The sequence below is a fragment of the Scyliorhinus canicula genome, chromosome 21 (genome assembly GCF_902713615.1).
Source record: "Scyliorhinus canicula chromosome 21, sScyCan1.1, whole genome shotgun sequence".
NCBI lineage: Eukaryota > Metazoa > Chordata > Chondrichthyes > Carcharhiniformes > Scyliorhinidae > Scyliorhinus > Scyliorhinus canicula.
Window position 1 is genome coordinate 19,265,684 of NC_052166.1, and position 23,026 is coordinate 19,288,709.

General features: G+C 43.7%; 1 protein-coding gene across 1 annotated transcript; it reads left to right on the forward strand.

The window, feature by feature from the left end:
- Positions 1–1,553: 1,553 nt before the first annotated feature.
- Positions 1,554–9,742, forward strand: LOC119955627 (tubulin beta chain-like). The gene is made up of 4 exons (XM_038782027.1): positions 1,554–1,730; positions 6,322–6,430; positions 6,513–6,623; positions 7,488–9,742. Exons 1-4 carry the CDS (start codon positions 1,674–1,676, stop codon positions 8,540–8,542), a joined length of 1,332 nt encoding a protein of 443 aa, XP_038637955.1. The 5' UTR covers positions 1,554–1,673; the 3' UTR covers positions 8,543–9,742.
- Positions 9,743–23,026: the final 13,284 nt, after the last annotated feature.

Here is a 23,026-nt window from a genome sequence, read left to right on the forward strand (position 1 = left end):
TGCAAGTTGATGTTGCTGTTATATTTTTTGGAAAGGAATTATATATTTACCAGCAGGTCTTTTTCAGAATTTGTTGATAGGGTCTGGCAGAACAGATTTTTTCCCCCCTGATCACAGCAGAGGGGCTGGTTTAGCACACTGGGCTAAATCGTTGGCTTTTAAAGCAGACCAAGCAGGCCAGCAGCACGGTTCAATTCCCATACTAGCCTCCCCGAACAGGCGCTGCAATGTGGCGACTAGGGGCTTTTCACAGTAACTTCATTGAAGCCTACTCGTGACAATAAGCGATTTTCACTTTCAGTTAACCATTGGGAATTGCCAGCTGTGCTGTTGCTTCAGCTTCTGTGAATAATTTACTCGGTGTAAAGCTCTCTTGCATGTGACTGTTGCCTGACTCCTGGATTGATAAGTTACTGCTTTGTATTTTAATTCACCACTGCTAGTGACAAATGTGAGATGTGTACCCTCTGATCACACTCAAGGGACAAAACAGTCAGAATTATAGAATCATGAAGCACCAAATTTGCTCCTCCGCACATAGAGACAGGATTGAGTTTGGTTTCCATAAGCAGTCTATGCTCCTTAACATAGAACATACAGTTCACAAGGAGCCATTCAGCCCACCGAGTCAGCACCGACCCACTTAAGTCCTCACTTCCACCCTATCCCCATAACCCGATAACCCCTCCTAACCTTTTTGGACACTAAGGGCAATTTAGCATGGCCAATCCACCTAACCTGCACGTCTTTGGAAAGTGGGAGGAAACCGCAGCACCCGGAGGAAACCCATTGGAGACACGGGAAGAACATGTAGACTCCGCAGTGACCCAGCGGGGAATCGAACCTGGGACCAGCCGCTGTGAAGCCACAGTGCTAACCACTTTGCTGCCCTGCTGCCGATTTACATTGTATTTTATAGCACAGAAGCAGCCAATACAGCCCACCAAGTCTATGCATCACACCGACCTCTTCCTCTTCAATGCATTTGCAGCTAACACTCTAATGTAGGACTGAAGGAGCCCTGCACAGTCAGAGTCACAGTCTTTCAGATGCGATGTTAAACTGAGGTGCCACCTGACTGATCGGGTGGATGTAAAAGACATCAGGAGAAATAGCTCATGCAAAGGAATTACTCTGCAGTAATCATCGGGTTAGATCCGAGAGTCACGTCTAATATGTATTTGTCCGTCAATAACATGTTAAAAATATAAAGCAAATATATGTAAAGTGTAAAAATGCAAGTTAAAAAAAGGTGTGGTTGTTGCAATCCGTCTACTGACTTTGCATATGGTGCAAAGGCCGGTGCATCGCTAAATAGCATAATGCAGCCATCATTGGGAGTAGCTGGTTTCTGGCCCAGGCAGCAGATTTCAGCCAATAGTGAGAGCCGGCGGCTGACAGCGCGGCTCGTGTGCAAAGGGAGCGGCGGCCCTGATGGACGGGCTGGCCGGCCAATTAGAGACAGCGGCGGCCCTGATGGAAGACGCAGCCGGCCAACCAGAGGCAGCAGCCGGCCGGCGAAGGTGGGCTCAGCAGGACGGCTATATAAGGTGCAGCGCGGGCAGCAGCACTCACTTTGCGCGTCTCGTTCTTTTGTGCTCGGCAACCAGAGGGAGGAGTGGCGCGTGTGTTGGAAGAGTGAAGGAGCGGAAAAAAAACTCCGAGCAACCAGGATGAGGGAGATCGTGCACCTTCAGGCCGGCCAATGCGGCAATCAGATCGGGGCCAAGGTGTGTGAGGGGGGCCGGGTGAGGGGAGCCGCCGAGGCGCCAGTGCGGCCTAGCTGAGGGAGAGCCGCCCGCATTTTTCAGCATGGCTGCTCCGCAGCGCCACTCCCTGATTGTGCTGCGTATGGGCGGTTCCCGCGGTCTCTGCAGGGCTGCCCTGCCCGGCTGGGCCCTGTAATGGAGTCTGAGCGGGAGAATGCGGCGTGGCGGCTTCTTCCAAAATGGGAGGGGGCGAATCAATAATGCCTGAATTCTGGGTTTATCCGCGATTATTAATGGATTGTTGCTAACGCAGCATTTCATGATTCCTTTCGAAGATTAGTGAGGGCTGGATCGTCTCGGGTATATTAACGTGCGTGATACCCCTGGAATGACTGGGCTTTATCAACGGTGTCAATTAGGGATTTTTTTGGTGCAGGGGCAGAACGGTATTAATGTTTGGGAGGGGGAAGAGCGCTGGTTCATTAAATCCGAGTAAGGGAGTTTAGGATAAAATTCCTTTTAGAGCAATTGGATTAAATCGGATTAAAGATGGTGCTCTTTTATAATTACAACGGGAAATGAGGCTGATTTTTTTGGGCGGATGATCCAAGATGGATTTCATCAATGGTGTCGGGATAACAAAGAATAGGGCAACTCCCTTATGAGGCTCTTCGTAGCGATAGGTTTATTAATCAATGAAATCTTTTTGCGCTTAACCTTCTGGAGGTTTACTCATTACATTGGGAAATCGAGTTAGTTCCTCAATTGCAAAAAAGGTTGAATTTGATCAAAAGCGACTAAAAGGATGGGGCCTTTGGGGTTTACTTTTTTTTTAAAAAGACTAATAAAATGATCCTAATTCATGAAATTTGGATCTTAAGAGGCTTATGGACTGGTGTTTTAATAGGGATGCAGAATCCACCCGTTTGCAGGTGAGTCTTTACTAAACGTGCCACTTCCTCCTTGCGTGCTCTGATTGTGAACGATCACATCTTTCACCAAATGATTGGACCCATTTTTGTAAGTGATTTATCCATTTTCTGAAACATTGCTAGCATTCTTCCCTGCCCACCATTTGAGGGATTGATCTCAAGATTTCCATCTGCTTTATTAAATATGGTTGCACTGTGCAGAACCAAACTGAAGCTCGCCTTGGATTTCTGCAAAGTCAGCAGTGTCGCGATGTTTGAAACCTGGACGTGAGGTTTCATCAATGAACCGATTTGAGATTAGAAACAGCTATTCAAGCACATGCATGCTGGTGCCAGGGACCAGATATTATTTTGTGGTAATTTTAATAATTACTTCATTTAAACTTCTGACTTTTTTGTAACTTTAATCAGATTGCATTCTCTGGAATTAACCAGCTCAAGTCCAACTCCTAGCTATGCATTTCTAAAATGCTGTATGGCAAATTAATTCAATCTACAACATACTGCATGAAATCTCACCTGGTGTCTAAATGGGGGGAATCCAGTGTATGAAGAGACTAAAATTTAGGATTTTGGAGACACTAAACCCTGATGAAGCATTCGAGGTAATGTGGAAAGTACAGCAGCCAATTTTCCCACAGCACATTCCCTGGTGGCAGTGATCAGATAATTGAGGCATAAATTGGGCACACCTGCTGTGGCTTAGCTGCCTGGAATAAGACTGATGCCCATGTGAATTGCCAGCTAGTTGTCTGCCTTTGTCACTTGATTGATATTTAACCCATGGACTTAATTGAATTTGGAAGTCCTTGAAGCAGCAGTAGGCTCCTAGGCGTGTGAGACATTAGGTGTGCTGGTAGGAAAAGAGCAACGTGGATGCAAACCAGTGGGATTTCATAGAATTTGCAGAAGGAGGCCATTCAGCCCATCGAGTCTGCAATGGCTCTTGGAAAGAGCACCCTACCCAAGGTTAGCACCTCACCTCCCCCCCCCCCCCCCCCCCCCCCCCCCATCCCCATAACCCAGTAACCCCACCCAACACAAAGGGCAATTTTGGACACTATGGGCAATTTTATCATATCCAATCCACCTAACCTGCACATCTTTGGACTGTGGGAGGAAACCAGAGCACCCGGAGGAAACCCACGCGCACACGGGGAGGATGTGCAGACTCTGCACAGACAGTGACCCAAGCCGGAATCTAACCTGGGACCCTGGAGCTGTGAAGCGATTGTGTAATCCACAATGCTACCGTGCTACCCATTATGGCTGCCACTGGATGTGGCAATTCTGCATGGGCAACAGTCAACAAAATGTTGTACGGGCTGCACTCTGATCTGATGGACTGTAGGTTGTCCATTGCTACTTTAAATATGTGGCACTCTGATTTCTGTATACTGTTCAAAATTGTGATTTCCTCTTGAATCATACAGTACGGGGCCCACCATACTACCAGCTTTTGAAAAAACGTCCAATTGGGTCCATCACTTTTCCCAAGCATAGTTTTCATTTACGATGGTCAATTAAATTGAATTTAAAAAGAATGCTGAGTAGGGAAGGGTGAAGAAAGGTTCATTTGCAAATTAAATCAATTCATTAAATTGAATACTGATAAAGGTGACTGCAGTCACCTTCCTGCTTTTATATGACAAATCCTTTTCTCGTACTTTAGCCACCCCTCAAGCTCATCATTCACTGTTGGATTCTGATCAGCACATGCTGATGTCGCATATTGCTTGGTGGACCACGGTGCTTGCATCAAATGAGTGAGCAGAACCCCAGGTCTGATGAACAGTGCTTTCTGTATAGCAGGAGCCTTGGCTTACTCATCATTTGCTCAGTTTTATATTGCTGCGAAGCAAAGTTGATTATGGATTTCGATGAAGAATCGTGAAATTGTAATTTGACTGTTTGGGCCACTTCAGAATGCAAGATTTAACATCTACAGGGTCTATCTCCTTGCAGCCACAATCACTGAAATCTGAATTATAAAAGGGGTGAAGCTGAGATATACATTCAAACACTGCCAAAGAAACAATGATCAGTGAAGCTGCATCCTGGACAGGTTTGAGTGTCTCAGCATATTATGCCAATATCCTGCGAGTATAGTCAGTCTGGCTGTTTAGCCTAGTTTTGACCATATTAATATATGAAGATGACCACACATACAAATTGAGTTTTTTTTTTTTGCAGGGAGGAATTAAAGCAAATGTGTGTTCTTTGGGTTCAGTGATAGCAAGCAGACTCCTCATTAGTACTGGCTGATTAGTGAGGATAGAGTTGCAGTTTTTAGTTTACAGTGATGACTTGATTTCAAAAGATTACTACTAAGTAGTCAATTTGCAGATTACCATCTGAGGGCAGTGGGATTGAAACTGTAATTGGAAGGAGCCACAATGTGTTGGGCAGAACAATGATCGTTGAAATTTAATGGAGATGGGTATTAGTGAGGAAATGTGTGTATTCCATAGTGCTAACATGACTGGTAACTCTTGATGAGCTGTTCTGCAGTGGTTACCATATTTGGTAGTCATGGCACATGAGAACAGCAAACTACAGGTTGGGAGGTTTTGACACCAGGCTCTATCTTTCCCAAAGAACTGACGGTCTTCAGCAGCTTGTGCCTTTGTTGCTGTGTTGGAAGCAGTCCAAAGACCCCCTTGGTGCCAAAAAGAACTTGGGCAATTGGAAAAGCAACAACCAGTACTAATTTTGTAACACCTTGTGTACAAATTCATTTCAGGAGGCCTGAGGTGTATTGGGGTTTTAAATATTTGAAGCGAAAGGAGCTACCTAAACTTGGGTGTGCAGTGAATTATGCAGCTTTGGGGAAGAGTAATTGCTGTTCCTGTAGAAGGCCAGAATTCTGATGAAGTCAAGGTGATGTTAGGGGGACCAGGAGCCAACGTGGGTCTATGGACTGTAATGATAACTCGGCAGAACTTTGGTGTGGGAAAGGATACACGCAATGGAATTGTAGGTGGGGTGAGGGCAGGTGTATTGGATAGGGGTTAGTTCTAGGGCAAGCATGAATGAACTAGGTTGAAAGGCTAGAGGGGTTTGGGTCCTTGAGGGATAGAGGTGGCCTTGATAATGGAGATGGATGGTAAGGGTTGAGGTGTCTTGAGTGGTTTTTGTGTAGCTTTATTGAAGTGAATATTACTGGAATTGAGCAATAAAAGGGGAAATGGTTCATTCTGGTAAAATGAGTTGATTACTAGTTTGTTCTCAAGCTGGTTTTAGGATATTTGAATTTTGTACCAATTACAATTGGGTGAACCAAACCCAGATTAGTCCTTGGCATTCCATTGTAAGGATTCCAGCTTGTGAAAAACTAGCTGTTAAATATGTCAAATTAGAATTTTTGAGTGATTACTCATTAATCAACTTTTCAGGGGAAAGGAAGCAAGATAAAGATGTTTAATTGTTCCCGCTGCTGCTCCTGTGTTGAGGTGAATTACAATCACTCAAACCATGCCCACTCGTGCAATGTGTGAGGCAGCACAATTCCAAGTGAGTGGGGGCTGAAACACATCTTGGTAATGGGAGGGGTTCTGCATATGAAGAGTTGTGCTGAAAGTAGCTTACTCATTAAGCCTGAAATAATTTTCAAGAATTATGATGACATTACTGACGCAAACCTACAAGTTTGACATGTCTGATATATCTTTATCCTTCAGTTTTGGGAAGTTATCAGTGATGAACATGGCATTGATCCCACTGGAACCTACCACGGTGACACTGACCTGCAGTTGGAGAGGATTAATGTCTATTACAATGAAGCTTCAGGTAATCAAAGGCTTTTAAACATAAATTTCTTAGATTGGAGTTACTTTTATGGTATTCTAATCTGCTCCCAATTTCCAAACAGGTGGCAAATATGTCCCTCGTGCTGTCCTTGTGGACCTGGAGCCCGGTACAATGGACTCCGTTCGTTCTGGACCCTTTGGGCAGATCTTCAGGCCAGATAATTTTGTTTTTGGTAAGTGAAACTTGTGTAAATAGCTCTTGTATAGTGGAGGTCATGTGATAAATGTTTTATTTGAATTCTGATTGGATGGGCACACAATGGGTCAGTTCATTAGGAGAGGCTGAATTGCACTTTGTCCTAGGTTTATGAATGTATACTGCTAGCCTGTACATATTATCCTGTTTATTTCCTTAAGTGTCCATTCAATTTCTTTTTGAAATCATTGATGTTTCCAACACCTTTTTTGTAAGCAAAGTTTCCTATCCTCTCCCCATTTGACTGCCACTGCTGCATATACTGTAACATTGCTTACCATTAACCACCATAGTATTCCATACTAAAATGTTTGGTCAGTGTTCAACAAGATCCTTATGTCGCTCTGTCTCCTCCCTCTACTGGATGATGTCCCTTTTCCTCACTAACTTGCTCAGGCTGAAACAAGAACACCACCTACAATGAATGAGCTTTTCAGGAATCCATCAAATTCCCAAATTTGAGTCAAGCTGGGCACCCAGCATTCGGGCCATCTACACATCAGTCAAATAACTGCTATTCTCTTGCTGCTCCCATTCTTAACTAAATCGCATGGTATTAATGAACTCAAACATTGCCGTAGCTTAACCACTTCAAAGCTAAACTCTAGGCTTGTTGATGTCCCAAAACTCTACAACCAATGAACTAACTATTATAGAAAATAAGATATTTATTGTTGCAAAGTGCAGTCACTTCCTTGTGCATAAAGGGTATGTCTGCCATTATGCAAATTAAAATGTAAATTGTGCACAAGTATTGCCTGCATTGTTAAAACTAGACCATTGTAACTTGGCAGTTTTACTACAAAGAAAATCTTTTAAAACATGGCATCCTTTGTTTCAGGGCAAAGCGGTGCTGGCAACAACTGGGCCAAAGGTCACTACACAGAAGGAGCTGAACTGGTCGACTCCGTTCTGGATGTGGTGCGGAAGGAAGCTGAGGGATGTGATTGCCTCCAGGGATTCCAGCTCACCCATTCACTGGGTGGTGGTACTGGCTCTGGCATGGGAACACTCCTTATTAGTAAAATCCGTGAAGAATACCCTGACAGAATAATGAATACTTTCAGCGTTGTGCCTTCACCAAAAGTGTCAGACACTGTAGTAGAACCTTATAATGCAACTCTGTCTGTCCATCAGCTTGTGGAAAACACTGATGAGACCTTCTGCATTGATAATGAGGCACTGTATGACATCTGCTTCCGTACCCTCAAACTCACAACTCCCACTTATGGTGACCTGAACCACCTTGTGTCAGCCACCATGAGTGGTGTAACAACCTGCCTGCGTTTCCCTGGTCAGCTCAATGCTGACCTGCGTAAACTAGCAGTGAACATGGTCCCCTTCCCCCGTCTGCACTTCTTCATCCCAGGCTTTGCTCCTCTGACCAGCCGTGGTAGCCAGCATTACCGTGCCCTCACAGTACCTGAGCTTACCCAACAGATGTTTGATGCAAAGAACATGATGGCTGCCTGTGACCCTCGCCATGGCCGTTACCTGACAGTTGCTGCCATTTTCCGAGGCCGCATGTCCATGAAAGAGGTGGATGAGCAGATGTTAAATGTACAGAACAAAAACAGCAGCTATTTTGTTGAATGGATTCCTAATAATGTCAAGACAGCTGTCTGTGACATCCCACCTAGAGGCCTGAAGATGTCTGCCACCTTCATTGGCAACAGCACAGCCATTCAGGAGCTGTTTAAGCGCATCTCTGAGCAGTTTACTGCCATGTTCCGGAGGAAAGCTTTCTTGCATTGGTACACTGGTGAGGGCATGGATGAGATGGAGTTCACTGAGGCTGAGAGCAACATGAATGACCTGGTATCTGAGTACCAGCAATACCAGGATGCTACAGCTGAGGAAGAGGGTGAATTTGAGGAGGATGAAGAGGTTGCCTAAGCAGTATTGTGGTCAGAGCTAACAATTTATTCATTTTGCAGAGACCTGTCTAATGTCCTTTTCTTTCTATACTTCTACACTTTTCATGTGTTCTGCATTTCTATCTTATGCTGTATACAATTTCAGTTGTAACCTCCTGATGGTATCTGCAGCATTGACTTGTATAATTGGAATCACTGTATACATGTAATACTTATGGGTTCTATAATCTCAAACTGAAATTGTAATGTTTTTCTTGGAGCGAAGAATCCTGGTAAGATTTTCCTCTTTTTTTTCTTCTCTCGTGTCTCCGCCCCCCCAAGTGAGGAAGTTTTGATCGGGTCTGCTGTATTGGACTTGTCTTTGAGAAAAAATTTAATTTGGTTGGAGGTTTGCTAATAGAACCCCCATAGCATTATAGTGGGATCTTTTGCCATTAGGATGCAAATTGACTGACTGCCAACCCAACTAACCTGGTCCTGCTATGTGTGAGCAGAGCATCTTTAAAATAGAGACACTGGCCTGTCTCCAGAAGACTGCCTTTTCATCATGGTATACATTTTTTTTTTACAGTCCTTAAATATAATTTTATCCAGTGTTGCTTTTTTTTAAAGGGAGGGTATCATTTTTAGACTCCCTGGATTTCTGGCCAGATGTTAATCATGTGAAAGTGAGAAATTGTAAAATGTTAGTATTTTTGATTTATAAAGAATGAATCGGTGCCACTGTATTGATGCAGAAGATTTCCATTGACCTAATTTGGTTGCTACTGTATTTATTCAGTAGGGTTGCCACTTTTTTCATATCCAACAGTCAAATTGGACTGTCAACAAAATTCACCCTGTAAATTGGGGGGAAAATACTTTGTGAAATCTGTTTGCATTTTCTCAATGTTTTCTATCCACATTATGCTCAAAAGAGCAGTCCAATTCAGGCTGTGAATCTGTCCACTGACCTGTCTGAATTTTCTAAAGTGGTAGCCCTAATGTGGCAAAGCATGCTCATTCCACAGTTCTGCAAAGATAGACAGTGGCTTTCTGATCTAGCTGCCAGCATTCTAGGCAGAATGTGTAAACACCATGTTTTGTTGGCAGCATCAATGTCACTATCCAAATCTGGGATGTTTGACTGCTAATGTTCTGAAACCTTTGTATGGAGATTGCTCCTGTAAAATAAATCGTGTTTAACCATTAAATTAGCACAGCACAATTTATCTCTGAATTGTTATTTTGTTCCTAATTTTTTCTCTTTCATGGGATTTGGGTGTCACTGACTTTGCCAGAATCCATACAGTGCAGAAGGTCATTAGCCCATCCAAGTCTGCACCCTTATCTAGGCCAAGTCCCCTGCCCTATACTTGTGACCCCACCTAACCTGCACATCTTTGAACTCTGGAACCCCCATCCGGACACCAGGTGTGCAAACTCAACACAAGGGGCATTAGAATCTCCCTGAAACTCAGCATGCAGGTATCAAATGGAAAATCTTGCACTCCATGGGGTGATGCAAGATTCTGGCCTTGAGGTCTTGTGTGCTTTGGGGTGGATGTTATTTGATGCGGTGGATTCATAATTGGCTTAGTAGTAGGAGACCGTGACAGTTGTCTGCTGGAATGTCTGGGAGCCAGTGGTGCCACAGGATCTGTGCTGGACCTCCTATTTGTCATTTATATACATGACATGGGGGGGGAAGAAAGAGGGAGGATCAGTAAGTTTGTGGATAACACACATTGACCTGGTGGTTAACAGTGAGGTTGAGTATCTTGGGTTATAGGAAGATAGGTAGAATGGGCAAATGATGGCAAGTAGAATTTACCCCTGAAAAGTGAGGTGATACACTTTGAAGGAGTAATTGGACAAGGAAGTATACTATGAAAGGTCTGACACTAGGAAGTTCCGAAGGACAAGGGGACCATGGGTGTGTTTGTCCATAGATCTTTGAAGGCAGAAGGGCAGGTTAATGGGGTGGTGAAAAAGGCATATGGACATGCTTTTACCTTCAGGACATTGATTACAAAAGCAGGGAGGTCATAGGAGTTGTATGGACATGCTTTTACCTTCAGGACATTGATTACAAAAGCAGGGAGGTCATAGGAGTTGTATAGAACTTTTGAGGCCACTGGGGTATGGTGTGCAATTCTAGTTGCCGCATTTTAGGAAGGATGTAATTTCATTGGAGTGGGTACAGAGGAGATTACTGAATGAATGTTTCCTGGGATGAACCATTGTTTAAAACGGTTGGGTAAGCTTTTGTTGTGAAGGTGACTCATGAGGTGTACAAGATTGAGGGGTGTGGATAGGGAGCAGCTATTCTCCTTTGTTGAAGGGTCAGTTTGCGGGACACTAATTCAAAGTGAGGGTGGAAAGTTAGTAGGAATTTAAGGAAAACCTTTTTTACCCAGTGGTGGCAGTCTGGAATGCGCTACCTGGGAGGGTGGTTGAGGTGGGATGCCTCATACTTTTTAAAAAGTACCTTGGTATTTGGCATGCCATAACATTCAAAGGTATGGGTCAAGTGCTGGCAAGTAGGATTAGGTGGGCAGGGTCAGGGCCTTTCATGTGTTGGTGCAGACTCTGGGCTGAAGGGCCTCTTCTGCACTGTAGTATTCTGATTTTGAGGTCCATCTTTCTCAAGTAGGCTTACATTGCACTGCAATGAAGTTACTGTGAAAATCCCCAAGTTATCACACTATGGTGCCTGTTTGGGTACACAATGTCCAATTCACTGAACAAGCTGTCTTGTGGGGGGAGAACACGCACATGCAGACTCTGCGTAGATAGTGAACCAGGCCAGAAATTGAACCTTGGTCCCTGGTGCTGCCCAATATTTCTACCCTCCCATTTATAGTTGCCTTGATAAAAGTTACCTTTTTTGTCACTTATCACTTGGTTTGCAATTTTCCTCGGATGCAACAGTATTGCATTCGAGTTCGAGCTTCAGTTTTGCATGCCAGAGATTATAATTGCTCAGACCTCCAAACAGGAAATGTTGGTGACTCTTGGACTGGGGTAGTTCTCTGGTCCAAAATAACTCTACCATAGGCAGCTACCATTTCCCTGTTGAAACTGGGCCAGAGGCAGTCAATGGAAGTCACTTGCCCCTAATGTTTGCCTCCTACTATGTTCCCATCTTTCAATGGGTAGTATGTAATAGGCAAATAGAGTTCAATGATGCTATCAAGATCTAACCTGCAATTTGAATCTTGGGAGGGATTGTCCGCTTGCCTAACGAGCAACACTTATGTTGCTACATTACCCACCTGAGCTTGTGTGCCCCACTTTCCATTTAATATTAAGTGCACCCCATGTGATTATCCATCAGGACTGGCTGTCCCCAAACTAAGCAACTCCAAGCATGAGGAGTTATCTTCTCTACCAGCTAGCCTTTTCCTAATTAGCCAAGAGCATTAAGCCTGCATCTGACCACTAAGGTAATGTGCCTCTTGCTGTTGGTGATGATTCATCTTCACATAGCATGCTATATTAGAAAAGGGGAGATCAGAACATAATTCTTTGTAGCACCAGGTTATTAAACAGCAATGACTAATTGTGTCCAATTCTGCCAGTGAGCCTTATTTGCTGCCACATATCTACATCTGAATTTCAATATGTAAACAGGCAGGTTCTGATTACTGCAGCACAGATAAATCTGTTAACATGGGGCCACACGGTAGTATGGTGGTTAGCATAAATGCTTCACAGCTCCAGGGTCCCAGGTTCGATTCCCGGCTGGGTCACTGTCTGCGGCGTCTGCACGTCCTCTCCCTGTGTGCGTGGGTTTCCTCCCACAGTCCAAAGGTATGCGGGTTAGGTGGATTGGCCATGCTAAATTGCCCGTAGTGTCCTAAAAAGTAAGGTTAAGGGAGGGGGGGGGGGGGTTTGTTGGGTTATGGGTATAGGGTGGATACATGGGTTTGAGTAGGGTGATCATGGCTCGGCACAACAGAGGGCCAAAGGGCCTGTTCTGTGCTGTACTGTTCTATGACCGTTGGGAAAGATGATCATCCACAATCTCTCACGCATGTACAGCCAGTGACTAAAATGGAATTGTGCAATACTGAAGGAAGCATCCATTATTATCACAGCACTTCAGACATGATATTAAAGAGGTCCCATTCACCTGGTCTGGCAGACTGGCTTGGTTAATCAACTCCATATTGTTGGAAGAGTGGAGGTCTCTAACCTGAACTAAATGTTAAAAAATACCAAGATCGGATCTAGTATTTGTGGGATCAGGCTATACACGAGGGCTGCCACATTGCCCAAATTATATCAATTTTGTACTCAATTAAGTGCTTTGAGATGGGTCAGGTGTCCATATTTAACTACACCAGCTCTACCTCACCAACTTGCTTCATTGTTCATTCTGCTTCATCAAGCTGATTGACATCCAATTTGAATGACAAATTGAGTCAAAATCAGCTTTGGAAAAATTGAAGCTAGTCTTCATCACTTCCTAATCAACCATCTGAACTTGAAACTTCACAACCAATGCATACAATTTAAAGCTGAGCTTCCAACCCATGTACCCTCCATTGCAAAGACCATCTATTGCTATCTTTGTTACCTTTCAACTTGACTGTTAGTGCCCTTCTGGCTGTCTCCATTGCTGGTAGAGGCTATATTTAAAATTCTCATCCATTTTAAATCCCTGTATTGCCTTGCTCCCTCTCCATTTTTGTAATTCTAGTCCTGCACCATGCATGATTTCTGCACTCCAAATCTAGCCCATTTTCATAATTTCACCATTGGCTGTCATACCTTCACCTGCCTGTCGCTACATTCTAGAATTCCCTCAAATTTCTATCTTCCCTCTCTTTTAGGACATTCCTCCTAGGGTGCCACTAGTGTGGTAGGGGGGTGGGAACCAGTGCAATAGACCGGAAGGTGAAATAACTGAGGGGCAGTAGAGAATAGGACCAGTAATACTCTGGAAGAGCAGGCAGGAAGATGTTGCTGAACACAGCGGGACTGGTGATCTGAAGTTCATTGTTTCAATGCGAGAAGTATAACAGGTAAGGCAGATCTTGGATTAGTACTTGGAACTGTGATTTTGTTGCCATTACAGAGACTTTGTTGAAGGAGGGACAGGATTAGCAGCTAAACATTCCAGGATTTAGATGTTTCAGGCAGGGTATAGAGGAATGTAAAAGCGGTAGGGGAGTTGCACTACTGGTTCAGGAGAATATCACAACTGTACTGTGGGAGGACACCTTGGAGGAAGCATGCAGCGAGGCAGTAGAGCTCGGGAATAGGAAGGGTGCCGTCACAATATTGGGGGTTTACTACTTGCCTCCCAGCGGGAGATGGAGGTACAGATTTTGGAAAGGTATAAAAGCAACAGGATTGTTGTGGGTAATTTATAATTTCCCCTATATTGACTGGGACTCGCTTAGTGCTAGGGGTGTGGGTGGGGCAGAGTTTGTAAGGAGCATCCAGGAGGGCTTCTTGAAACAATATGTAGATAGTCCAACAAGGCAAGGGGCTGTACTGGACCTGGTATTGGGGTATGAGCCTGGCCCAGTGGTCGAAGTTTCAGTAGGGGAGCATTTCAGCAAGTGACCATAATTCAGTACTTTTTAAGGTACTGTTAGATAAAGATAAGAGTAGTCATCGGTAGAAGGCTAATTATAACAATATTAGGCAGGAACTGAAGAATTTAGATTGAGGGCCAGCATTTGAGGGTAAATCAACATCTGGCATGTGGGAGGCTTTCAAATGTCAGTTGATCGGACTTCAGGACCGGCATGTTCCTGTGAGGCAGAAGGTTAAGTATGACAAGAACGAGGGATATTGTGAGCAGAGTCCAAAAGAAAAAGAAGTATGTGTAAGGGCTAGAAGGTTGGAAACAGACAAAGCCGTGAGGAGTATCAGGAAAGTAGGAAGGAATTTAAGCAAGGAGGGTTAAAGGTGTCACGAAAAGTTGTTGGCAAACAGGATTAAGGACAATCCCAAGGCTTTTTATACATATATAAAGAGCAAGAGGGTAGCCAGGAAAAGGTTTGGTCCAGGACAGGGGGAGAATCTGCGTGGGTCTGGGGAAATGGGTGAACTACTAAATGAGTACTTTGCATCAGTATTAACCAAAGAGAAAGACTTGGTGGATGATGAGTGTGTAGATAGTCTAGATCACATTGAGATCAAAACAGAGGAGATGTTGGGCATCTTGAAAAACATTGATAAGTCCCCAGGGTCTGATGGGATCTATCCCAGAATACTGAGAGAGGCAAGGGAGAAAATTGCTGGGGCTTGACAGAAATCTTGATGGGCCGAGTGGCCTAATTCTGCTCCTGTATTTTATGGTCTTTGTATCCTCACTGGCTACAGGTGAGGTTCCAGAGGACTGGAGAATAGCTAATGTTCCTTTGTTTAAGAAGGGTAGCAAGGATAATCCAGGAAATTACAGGCCAGTGAGCCTTACATCAGTGGTAAGGAAATTAGTGGAGAGGATTCTTCGAGACAGGATTTAGTCCCATTTGGAAGCAAGTGGACATGTTGGCGGGAGGCAGCATGGTTTTGTGAAGGGGAGGTCGTGTCTAACTGACTTGATCGAGTTTTTTGAGGAAGTAACAAAGATGATTGATGAAGGCAGGGCAATAGATGTTGTTTACACAGATTTCAGTAAGGTCTTTGACAAGGTCCCTCACGACAGACAGATACAGAAGGTGAAGTCACACGATCTGAGATGAGCTGGCAAGATAGATACAGAACTGGCTCGGTCATAGAAGACAGAGGTAGCAATGGAAGGGTGCTTTTCTGAATGAAGGGCTAGTGGTCCACAGGGATCAGTGCTGGGACCTTTGCTGTTTGTAGTATATAGAAATGATTTGGAGGAAAATTTTACTGGTCTGATTAGGTTTGCAGACGAAACAAAGGTTGGTGAGATTGCAGATAGCGATGAGGACTGTCAGAGGATACAGAAGGATATCAATTGGTTGGAGACTTGGGCAGAAAGATGGCAGATGGAGTTTAATCTGGGCAAATGTGAGGTATTGTATTTTGGAAGGTCTAATACATGGGAAATATACAGTAAATAGTAGAACCCTTAAGAGTACTGACAGGCGGAGGGATCTGGGTGTACAGGTCCACAGATCACAAAGTGGCAACGCAGGTGAAGGTGGTCAAGAAGGCATATGCCATGCTTGCCTTCCTGGGCTGGGCATTGAGTAAAATTTGCAAGTCATGCTGCAGCTGTACTGAATCTTAGTTAGGCCACATTTGGAATATAGTGTTCAATTCTGGTCGCCACACTACCAGAAGGATGTGAAGATTTACCAGGATGTTGCATGTATGGAGGGCATTAGCTATGAGGAGAGGTTGGATAAACTCAGTTTATTCTCACTGGAACGACCTGATAGAAATCTACAAAATTGAGGGGCAGAGTGGATAACGCTTTTTCCTCGGGTGGAAGAGTCAATTACTAGGGGGCCAGGGTTTAAGGTGCGTGGGGCAAAGTTTAGAGATGTGCGAAGTAAGTTTTTTTTAAAACTGAGGTTAATGGGTGCCTGGAACTTGCTGATGGAGGAGGTGATGGAAGTAGGTACGATAGTGACGTTTAAGGGGCGTCTTGACAAATACATGAGTAGGATGGGAATAGAGTGATATGGACCGTGGAAGTGTAGAAGGTTTTAGGTTAGATGGGCAGCATGGTCGGTGCAGGCCTGGAGGGCCGAAAGGCTTATTCCTGTGCTGTACTTTTCAACAAACATTTTGTCCTTAAATTTAACTCCTGAGTAAGCTTCTGGTTAGCTGTTCTAATAACTCCTTATGTGATCAATATAAAATATAATGCTCCTGTGAAGTGTCTTGGTAAATTTTACGAGGTGAAAGGCGCTTTATAAATGCAACTTGTTTGAGAACAATTATTTAAGGAGACTTAACTGTTTAAGGAAATTGCAGCTTGGAAGGGTGGTGAGCATTTACAAAACCAATGGAACAATAACTTAGTTTTGGAATGTCTCCTTCATCATTCTAATCAGTGGAAACTACCTGATTATTTTTTGAGAACCCCTTGTAATTCTGATCTCAGTTGCGTCTTTCCCTTAATCTTCTCTGGTTCGTCACAAACCCTAATGTTTCAAAATATTACAGCTTGCGGTGTATCACATTTTATAGAAACATTCATAAAATCCTGGGTATGGGGGTAGTGTGGAGGCAAAGGCATTGGAATGAATGATCAGCCATGCTTGTAATGTGTGGTGGAACACTCCTGAATGGCCTCCACTCCTGCCTATGTTCCTATGTAGCTGCCTGGGTAAAGTTTTAGGGGAGTGTGTAGATGGAGCTTTACTCAGTGGGAGTGTTTTATGAGAACAGTGCAGTTGGAGCTTTATTCTCTATCTAACCCTGTGCAGTCTTGTATAATTCAGCATAACATCTGCTCTCCTACTCCCTGCCCATATCAATAAAACCCAGAATATAATATTCTTAACTGTTCTCTCCACCTTCACCTTTAACAATTTTAACACTTATTTTATATTGTTCCTCCATATCATTCCTACCAAAATGCATCGCCTCACTTCTCTGCATTGAGCTTCATCTGCCGTGTGTCTGCCCCAAAACTTCGAATTTGTCCCCTGCACAACAGGATCTAGATCATCAATATATATCAGGTAAAGCAAGGGTTCCAATACCGACTCCTGGGAACATAACCTCAAACCTTCCTCCAGCCAGAAAAATATCCATTCATTATTACTCTGCTTCCAATTTTATATCTGCATTGCCACTGCCCTTATATTCTGTGAGCAATGCTGAGATGTGGGCATTGATGCATAATAATATTTATTGTCACAAGTAGGCTGACATTAACACTGCAATGAAGTTACTATGAAAAGCCCCTAGTCGCCACATGCCGGCATCTGTTTGGGTACACAGAGGGAGAATTCAGAATGTCAAATTCACCTAATAGCACGTCCTGTGGGAGGAAACCGGAGCACCCAGAGGAAACTCGCACAGACACTGGTTGAACGTGCAGACTCCGCACAGACAGTGACCCAAGCTGGGAATCGAACCTGGGACCATGGTGCTGTGAAGCAACAGTGCTAGCTACTGTGCCACCCACATTTGAATGTGCATTTTGAACCAAAGGCCAAGGAGAGAAAATAGAAATGGACCAAGTTTAAATTGGCGCAGGAAAAACTAAGACCGGGGTTTAATTTCATTTCTGCATCTTAAAGATTAATTTTGGTCCCCAGGATCTGTCAGGTGAAACTAATCTTTTCCTGAAAAAGTGTAACAATCACATTAGGTAGCGTTACAAAAGCTGACATTCCCACAAAGTGGAATTGTGGGCTACCTTCAGACAGACTTACGGTTGTTTGAATGGGAGGGTCAGGGTTTGGCTATTGAGGAAGCTTTGAACTGAATTGTGTGTGTGAAGAATCTGTTTCACTTGAAATGCTGCAAGAGGAAATATTTTCCTAACATTTGAATAATACTCCCAAGTCTCCAGACTCATTGAGGGAGGCAGGGGTAGTCGTGCAAGATACAGAGCATGAGATTGCAGAGAATCACCGAATGGGAGGAGGAGTGAGAATGTCTATTTGTGTGCAGTGTAGATTTACCAGAATGTTACCAGACGGAAAGGGTTAAATGGTGGTGAAATAACACAAACAAGGGTTGTTTTCCCTGGAATTCCAAAAGGTGATTTGAGGAAAGTTTTCAGGAGAAAAATGGAAACTGGTAAGGGTGTAAATGAGCCCCCCAATCTCTTCCAGTCCCACCATCCTCTGATATCAGTTTTTCTTTCATTCTGGCCCACTCTTTCCCCCCCCCCCCCACCCTATCCTTGTAACCCCACCTAAGCTGTGCTTCTTTGGACACTAAGGGACAATTTTAGCATAGCCGACCCACCTAACCTGCACATCTTTGGACTGTGGGAGGAAACCACACAGAGATGGGGAGAACGTGCAAACCCACAATCACCCAAGGCCGGAATTGTGAGGCAGTAGTGCGAACCACTGAAACAGGACTGTGAAACAGCATGCCAGGACACCAATTATTTACTCAGTTTCAAGAAACTTATTTTACCCATTACCTTTGCTTTCTATGTATATGGCAAAGTATAAACAAAACTTATTAATTTGGCACCTTTAAGGAGAAAAATGCCACAGGGCACTTCACGCAAGTGTAGTCAAACAAATTTTGACACTAAACCACATCAGGCAGCACGGTAGCATGGTGGTTAGCATAAATGCTTCACAGCTCCAGGTTCCAAGGTCGATTCCCGGTTGGGTCACTGTCTGTGCGGAGTCTGCATGTCCTCCCCGTGTGTGCGTGGGTTTCCTCCGGGTGCTCCGGTTTCCTCCCACAGTCCAAAGATGTGCGGGTTAGGTGGATTGGCCATGATAAATTGCCCGTAAAAAGTAAGGTTAAGGGGGGGGTTGTTGGATTACGGGTAAGGGTGGATACGTGGGTTTGAGTAGGGTGATCATTGCTCGGCACAACATCATGGGCCGAAGGGCCTGTTCTGTGCTGTGCTGTTCTATGTTCTAAGGTATTAGGGCACATGATCATCAAGCTTCATCAAAGATGCAGGTTTTAAGTAGATTTTAGAAGGAGGAATACATGGTTTAACAACTGTTTTCTTCCTGCTTTTGAAGACTATCATGGACGTTGCCCCTCTGAAATAGGACCCTATCACATTATCAGTTTTTCAAAGAGGAAAAACATTTAATGTGTTAATTTTTAACTGTTACATGAAATCAGTTCTATTTATGCTGTACTGTATGTGGGTCCTGGCCTTTAAGGCATTTGTTCATTCATTCTCTAGTCTTCCTTATTGTTAGACATTCTCCCTCATTTCCTTTCTCCAATTTGCAGATAACAATTGGATTATATATACTATAAACTGCAGCAAGCACTATGGGTTCTTCTCTGGACTATAATTGAACAAAAGAGAACTTTAAATATTGTATCTATCCCTTTCCACTTAAAAGCTTTCTTCCCTTAAATCTTTAAAACATAAGGAGAATATATCTCTTTATCAAACTTAAAACATTATTTCAGGCAATCTAACCCACTAGTCACTCCACACAGTTTAGTACTTTACATACAAGCCCAAATAACTTCTGCGTGATTGAGAACTAACACTTAACCTGAATAGAATGAGGAGTCCCTCAAGCTTTTGTGCTCCTGTCATCAGCCAACAGTGTGAGTAAACAAAGGATTTTTATCTAAAGCCTGTGCTTGTCCCTCTTTACAAGGCCAACAATTCAACTGTCAGTCAAACTATTTTCCATTAAAATACTTGTACATATGCTACTGTACAGTGTGCAAGGTCTCAAAGTTTTTCCAACGTCTGAATGTATCTCAGTATAAAAACTATAGGTCTTATATTAATAGAGCTTCACCTACAAATTCACATATAACTGCACAAAACATACAATTCTGTTAAAATAAATACCAGTACCGAGTCCTGGCATTCAATAAAATAGATCAATATATTTTATACAAGTTAAAATCTTGTCAAACCTATTTCTGATTTTCACAATTTAGTTTATTTTTGATATTGATAATCCCTAAAATTGTCACGAAAAGGTCTTGCAGTTGCCTTGAATAGAGAACACTAATACCAGCTATGCAGTCAATTTACTAGTTCCTCAGTTCACCTACATTTTGGCTTGTTAAAACAAACAGCTGAAATACTTAAGTCTTGATTTGCAGTCAGCAGCAAAATAAGGGTGTGCTGCTGACCTTGAAAGCTGCCTACACAGATCTAGTGATCTCTGTGGTCTGGCTATGCTCTTTCCTGATGGCAGTTTTAATCTGGCGCCAAGTCTCAGCTGCAGCAGCAGTGATGTCATCAGCAAGCAAATATACAACCTATCAAATTGAAATACACACCGCAAACCAGGAAGTTAAAAACACTACCTTTCACTTGTAATTCAATTTTTCAGATTTTGACGGGATTAAAATAGAAACCAACATAAAGATGATGTTTTTTTAAAAAAGTATATTCTATTAGCTTTTCAGGTCACTGAGGGTGGTTAGCAAATTGGAACATCATGTAAAACCCCTTTGCACCTCATTCCATAAAGTGTAACCTTTTGAAGTGTTTCTACGAGATTAACAGCATAAAGCTCTAATTAATCTAATTTGGTTTTTATGGTTGCAGTCTTGTGGGGAGGTGTGGGTGCCTCATCAATGCATAGAGGAGCGTGTGCGCATTCTGCGCATGTGTGGGCTCCAGATGTGATATCATTTTTCAAGGAGTAATGATGGTGAATGGTTATTAGTTCAGCAAAATCTGGGCCATTATTTTAGCAAGTTGATGGGGTACATCGGTAACGTGTTCAAGCCGATTAATTGTCACACCCATTTCATATTATTGAGATTTAATCTGCCAGTTGGAACACTGACAATGTTACCCTGAACAGTTCTTGAACAGTGATTCCAGTCCTGTTTTCACTGCAACCCTCAGAGTGTTTACTTCCCCCAAAAATTCAAATTTAGATATTATTGATCCCCTGCTTGCTTATAATTTATCCAGTTTTATTTTTGGCTTTAATCTAGTGTGTTAATGGTGAAAATTAAGTGCAAGCATGCCACAACCCCCATTAAGGATTGCTGTGGTGTCAAATATTCAATGAATCATCCTGAACCACTTCCTGGTCTCGTCCTTTGGCACTGCAACATTGAAATAAATATAATGTAATTGTAATGGCCCACATTATCCCAATGTTTACATTTTAAAATTGACATTTTCGGTCTGCCCAGGGGCTCTTCTGAAATAACTCACTGCCTGCCCTAGAGTTTGAATAAATAAATCTACATCTGTTCCAGTTTACAAATTCATAAAGTAATGGTAGCTCCAATGTTTAAATCCATAAATTAATGGTTCTTGTTAAACCCCAGCACTCCAAAATCTAAAAATACATTAATTAGTGCTGGGTGATTAGCTACTAATTAAAGTGGAACTGTTAATAATGGAATGTTTGAGGTTTCAGATACAAACTTTGAAGATTTTGCTGCCGAGCACTAGGACCTAATGGCCTCAATAAACATAGAGCCAAAGAGTTTTACAGCACAGCAAGATGCCCTTTGGCCCATCGTGTCTGTGCTGACCACCAAGCACCTATCTATTCAAATCCCATTTTCCAGCACTTGATCCGTAGCCTTGTATGCATTTCAAGTGCTCATCTAAATGTTGTGAGTTCCCGCCACTACCACCCTTTTCCCACCACCCTCTGAGTAAAAATTATTTTCCTTAAATCTCCCGCCGTTTACCTTAAATCTATGCCCCTGGTTATTGACCCCTCGACAAAAGGGAAAAGTTTCTTCCTATCTACCCGATCTACGTCCCTCATAACTTTGTGCACCTCAATCAGGTCCCTCCTTAGCCTTCTGTGCTCGAAGGATAACAACTCCAGCCGGACAAGCCTCTGGTGAACTTGTGAACCGTACAGTGTGCTCATTAAACAATCCCTAGCTAAGTAAACAGCAAAACATTACAGGATCTGAAAATCTGAAACAAAATCAACCAATGCTGACAGCACAAATTAGGTTAGTCAGCATAAGCATAGAAAGCAGTCAAAATATCATTTTGGGTGCAATCTAACGGAACAGTTTCTAAGTGCCATTTCAGGCTCGTTTGGCTGGGAGTTTCTCCCTGGCTCTGTCAGTGAGTTCCCCACCGCTATCTAACCACACTTAGTCATTTTTTTCGGGTCTGGACTGACGCACACAGAATTTATTTCAGCACTGTGGAGCTAACCTCGCAAGCCAGACAGGCTCCTCAGATGTCGGGCCATTATTTTGGAAGGGTGCCCCGATCTCTAACTGAGCTTTCAGCTTTCCCATCCCCACTTTCAGGCCCTCCCCCCTTCCAGGGCTTCCAGGGCCTTCACCAACCCCCCCCCCCCCCCAATTTCCTGAGGCCCCTTCATACCCACCCTTCACCCCCCCCCCCTTCATAACCCCCCTCACCCCTCCTTTCATGGGCATGGTCCCCCTCAGGCGCTGCTCCTTGGCAGTGACACCCTGGCAGTGCCCATGTTCCAGGGGGAGAGCCAGACACCTTCAATGGCCTGGAAGGCTCCCAGGTACCGTTCCGCTTAGTCCACGATTGCGTGGACCAGTACTAATCGGCGCCCAGCTGGGGTCTCCCTGGGGAGGCATTAGAAGCCAGGAACACAGTTTAAGTGGATTGTGAAACCCTCTTAGTCATGCGAGACTGGGCCCCGCCCATTGTGGGGAACCCAGATTGCAACACCCTACAAGATCTGATTAGATCTTGCAAGGCGCAATGGCTGTCGGGAAGCTCTCCTGGCATCTGAAACAAAAGAGAAAATGCTGGAAAATCTCAGCAGGTCTGGCAGCATCTGTAGGGAGAGAAAAGAGCTAACGTTTCGAGTCCAGATGACCCTTTGTCAAAGCTATAAGACAGAGAAAGTGGGAAACATTTATTCTGTGGAGTGAGAATGAAAGAGGAGTCATAGCTACAGTCCCCAGAGAGACCACAAGGGAAGGTCAGAGTTGCCCCTTCCATGCTTAATATTCCAGGCCC